The 4,902-nt window shown below is 39.5% G+C and overlaps 1 protein-coding gene across 1 annotated transcript; it reads right to left on the reverse strand.

Moving 5' to 3' along the window:
• Nucleotides 1-785: 785 nt before the first annotated feature.
• LOC125869858 (uncharacterized) lies at nucleotides 786-1,313 on the reverse strand. The gene has a single exon (XM_049550273.1). The coding sequence runs from the start codon at nucleotides 1,311-1,313 to the stop codon at nucleotides 786-788; it is 528 nt and encodes a 175-aa protein (XP_049406230.1).
• Nucleotides 1,314-4,902: the final 3,589 nt, after the last annotated feature.

The raw sequence follows: 4,902 nt of genomic DNA on the forward strand, positions 1-4,902 counted from the left end.
TACAAGATCTGCTGAGGTGATTTTCTGAGAGACTGTGACAGGGCATTTTCTGTATACCCGTCTAGCTATAACTGGTTCACCAACTGGAGTAGAGTCTGAGAAAGGTTTTGAGAGAGTTTCTGGACAAACACTGAACTGGACTGCTATGAAAGGAGTTACAAAAGACAAAGTAGCCCCTGGATATAACAATGCATAAACATCAAGATCAAAGACTCGTAACGTACCAGTGACCACATCAGGAGAACCTTCCTGATCCTGTCGAACCTGAAGAGCATAGAGCCTGTTTTGGCGCTGTCCGCCACCTGTACCAGAAGAGTTACCCTGCCGAGTCGGGCAACCTGCTGGTGCTGCTGTAGTAGTAGACTGAGCTCTACCATTTCCTCTTTGACCCTGTCTAGAAGGACAATCCTTCAACCTGTGACCCGACTGACCACACCCAAAACATCATTCTTTCCAACAAGACACTCGCTCGGATGGTTCTTACCACACTTAGGGCAAGTAGGGTATGATTTGGTACCTGAAACACCATCCTGAGACTTAGAGCCTGACGCCTTACCCTTCTAATCATTATGGAACCTGGGAGATGGAACACTAGCTGAAGAAGGCGCTGAAAATTTCTGCTGCGAGCGATTACCACCACCCGATTTCTGTTGAGAGTAGTCATAGTTGCTTGTTCTAACCTTCTTGTTCTCCTTGGCCTATTCCCTAAGCTTATCACCCTCAACCTGTTGAGCATGAGTCATGAGCCTAGAGATGTTCATATCTCCCAACAACATAGCATTTCTTCACTCTGTCTTAACCAAGTCTGACACTCCATATAAGAACTTGTTCATCTGTGCCCTAGAATCAGCAACCATGTGAGGAGCATACCTGGAGAGTTGGTTGAATTTGATCCCATACTCCTGAACAGTCATGTTACCCTGCCTCAAATTCATAAACTCTTGGGCCCTTGCCTCTCTCAACTCAATAGGGAAGTACCTGTCCAGAAAAGTCTCACTAAAGCAATCCCAAGTAATAGGAGTTGCATTTGTACCCCTACTATCCTTCAACTGAGTATACCAGATACAAGCCACATCCTTAAGTTGGTAAGAAGCTAGTTCAACCCAATCATTTCCAGTTACCTGCATTACTTTAAAGATCTTCTTGACCTCGTCACTGAAGTTTTTGGGATCTTCTCCAACTTGCGACCCTAAGAATTCTGGAGGGTTCATTCTAACAAAGTCTCTCACCCTAGATGCGGCTGACCCAACATTAGCATTCACAGGAGCTTGAAACCGCTGGTTGTTCTGATTGTCCATGCTCTGAGCCAACATTTAAATGACATTCCTGAACTCTGCTTTTGAAACTTCCTGATCTGGAACTGGAGGAGCTGCGTTCACGAACCTGGCATTAACTCTCCTAGCGTTAACTCTATGAGGAGGCATGATCACTAAAACGTAGAACATCGAGGTAGAATCGAATTAGATCATACCTTACACACGATAAGAGTAACAAGAAAGTGAAGATTTTCCTAAAACACTTTGTAGCCTCCTGCTCTTTAGATGTGGTGCACTTCACACCCATGAAAAAGACTCTACTTACCGCGGCTTTTCAGACATCCTAGGACTCTTAAACCTAGTGCTTTGATACCAAGTTTGTCACACCCCGAGCTACCCCCGAGACGCGAACACGAGACCTAGGACCACAAGTGATCCCAAGCTAACCCTGCTGGCATAATCTGAGCATACTATAATTAACATGAATAAAAATAACTGATGAGGAAACTAAAATCATAAATAAAGAAAAGATGGGGAATACCCATATACTATAATTGACAGAGTTTAATACAAAAGATATTAACTCATACTAGGCTGAAACTAACTATGTCTGAAAGTCAGCCTCTAAACTGACTAGAAATGTTGGGACATGCCCCAACTAGATCTAGCAAAACTGAAACTAAAACTGAAAGCAGTAAGGATATCATGTCTCTGGTCCTCGGAGGATGAAGACTCACCACTACTAATCTGCTGAGCTAAAAATCGAAAAACGATCTAAGTGCAATCTGGATGCTGAGAGTTTGAACCTACATCACAAATCGATGTAGCGCAAAAATATGCGTCAGTACTGAAAGGTACCGAGCATGAGGATGGAGTATTGCTGAAATACATATATAACTAACCAAGCAAAAACCAATGACATATATATGGATATGATAAAATGCCGAAAACTACTAAACATAACTGATTTGTATGTAATGACCAACTATGACATGTTGAAACTGAATACTAAACATGGTCAATGCAAATGGAGTCTGACTGATTTGTGGGAGCTACTAATCACCGATAATAAAACCACATGAGCTGAATGTGGAGTCCGATGTATACGCCCCATCAAGAGGACCCAATATACCCTGCCAGTGGTATAAAGGCATGCTAGTGTGATCACTAATCTGTTGCCCATGGAAGGGAATTACAACCTACTTGGCTAGTAGTTCTGGGACTATTTGGATACGCTAAATCCCAGTTCAACTCGGTATTATGCTAGTTCCAATGAATTTAGTAGTAAACTGATTATGACTGATTTTCTGTAATTGTTCTGGATAGCTCAAAGCTAGACATGCAAACTGAATACAACAATTTAAACTGACATTGATGCATAATACTGAGGCATGTATAACTGATTTATGATAAAGTCTGACCTAACACATGTAATTCAAGAACTAAAGAAATTCATAGCTAGGGTTCTGACATTCATACGATAATCTGAAGAAGACGGGACATGCTGATTTGGAATATTATAACATAGCTAAAACGTGACATGCTGTTTGGACGTTAGACCATATAGTTAAAAACGTGATTTCTAAATCAGAACATTTTTTAATTAGTATTTTCATGAAAATCGGCTATAACTTTAGAAACTACCAGGGTTCATTCATAATCATTGAAAAACTATCAATATTTGGATCATTCTAACATTTAAAACCCAAAATAAAGAAACGTTCAAGAACCCTAGTTACGTTCATAGCATGGAATCAAGAATCGTCTAAATTCTAGGGATCTAACGGGGGAAAGGGACCCATTAATGAAATCCAACATACATGGAGATGAAGTCTCCATGAAAAACTATCAACTAGGGCTGGACTTAACTTTTCCGATGACTTTCTATCGTTTTTCGGCGGCGGCTAGGGTTTAGCTAGGGTTTCGGCCGCCCCTCTCTCTACTCTTTTCTTTTCTTTTATTTTGGTTAATTAAATGACTTAGGTAAGTTCTAGTTAGGTTTCTACGATTTTAAATGACTAACTAAAACCATTTTAATTTAGGAATTAAAAGAATAGTGGAAAAAGACAAAAACACCATTGACTTAAAAGCTGTCCAAATCCTGATGCAGATTGGGCATCTGCCAAATCTAAAATTTTTGCAAATTTTTCCTTCACGAATCTGGGGTGTTACATAAGATGTGCTTAAGGGAGTACCTCATAGTGTTCTACGGACTAAAGAGAGGAACTAGTTTCCAACCAAGAAGCATGAGTATGAGGACCTAAAAGTGGTAATTTACATGGATAGAATTATGGTGTCTTATTTATGCATTGCACAAGTATGACTTAAGGTTATACAAGAAAGTATTTTCTTGTGTGATGTATGTTGAGATAGGATTATGCTATAGTTGCCTTCCTTGTTATAATTGACTAAAGGTGAGAGATTCCCTTGTTTATGAGAGTTAAGCTAGGGATGAGATCTTAATATGGTTTGTGTGATGGCCTAAGGTTTTACTTAGTGTGAGTGAGATTATGGGGTCTAATTCATACATTGCACAAAGTACGACTTGAAGCTAATTATAAAATGAAAGTCTAAAACTTGATTATTGCATAAGGAGTATGCTTTATATTGACTAATTCTTACATTATGTCTATATTGGAGATTATGCTTATGACTATGTTATTATCTCTTGTGTTTTGTGGATTTTGTCTTATGTTGACTAACCCTTATGTTATGCTCTTATGATGTTGTGCTAGCAATCATATTTAGTACTTTTATACTAACGCTTACTTTGACTACATTCTAATCAAATGTAGGGTTTGGAGATTTGAGTTCCATTCTTGAGGATAGGTTTCTAAGGAGCAAGGAGTTGAAGATTGGGTGAGTCCTCATAGTTTCGAGGACAAAACCACTATTTCCTTTATGTCCTTTATATTCATGTATTGAGACTATTGTATGGGTTTGGTCCCAAAGGTTTTAATTCAAAGTTGAGTTAGATGGTTTGAGACAAAGTGTAGTAAAGACTTCCACTTGCTTTTATAAAAGACTTCGATTGTATGAATAAAGTTTTTAAATTTTCCGTACTTTTCTATTATCTTATGCTCATGATATGCTAAGGTCTTGTATGAGACTCCTTCGGGTCAAGTACGCCGTGTTATATCTAGGGTGTACACCTGGGTTGTGACAAACCTGGTAATCAGAGCACAAGGTTTAGAATGGTTCTAAGATTGTCTGAAACCACGTCTAGTAGAGTCTTGCTCATAAATGTGAACCGCACCACATTTATGAAAAAGAGGCTACTGAATGTTTAGGAAATCTCACTTCTTTATTCTTTAAGTCGTGCCATAGGGTTTGGCTCTAGTAGGTCTTTCTTTCAGTCCGTGACCTATGGTTTTTCAGGTTATGGCTAATACAAGGGCAAATGCTAGGAGAGATGAGGAAGGCCATGTGGAGCAAGAGGTTCTTCTCCAAGTTCCACACCAAGCTCCTTCTCAAGCTCTAATTGACCCTATAGAGGAGAATGTGACTCATGTAGAGTTTAGGTCTATTATACAATTGTTGGCTCAAGCCGTGATAGCTCAAGTCAATAGAAGGATAGTAGCTCTGGTGAACCCTAATGCAAATTCCGCGGCTTTTGGAGTGAGAGAGCTTTTGAGGATGAACCCTC

The sequence above is a fragment of the Solanum stenotomum genome, chromosome 7, assembly GCF_019186545.1.
Source record: "Solanum stenotomum isolate F172 chromosome 7, ASM1918654v1, whole genome shotgun sequence".
In the NCBI taxonomy this organism is placed as follows: Eukaryota; Viridiplantae; Streptophyta; class Magnoliopsida; order Solanales; family Solanaceae; genus Solanum; species Solanum stenotomum.

Bases quoted from the DNA above. Each gene is read 5' to 3' on its own strand.
- LOC125869858 (XM_049550273.1), bottom strand. From the start codon at position 1,313: ATGTTGGCTCAGAGCATGGACAATCAGAACAACCAGCGGTTTCAAGCT.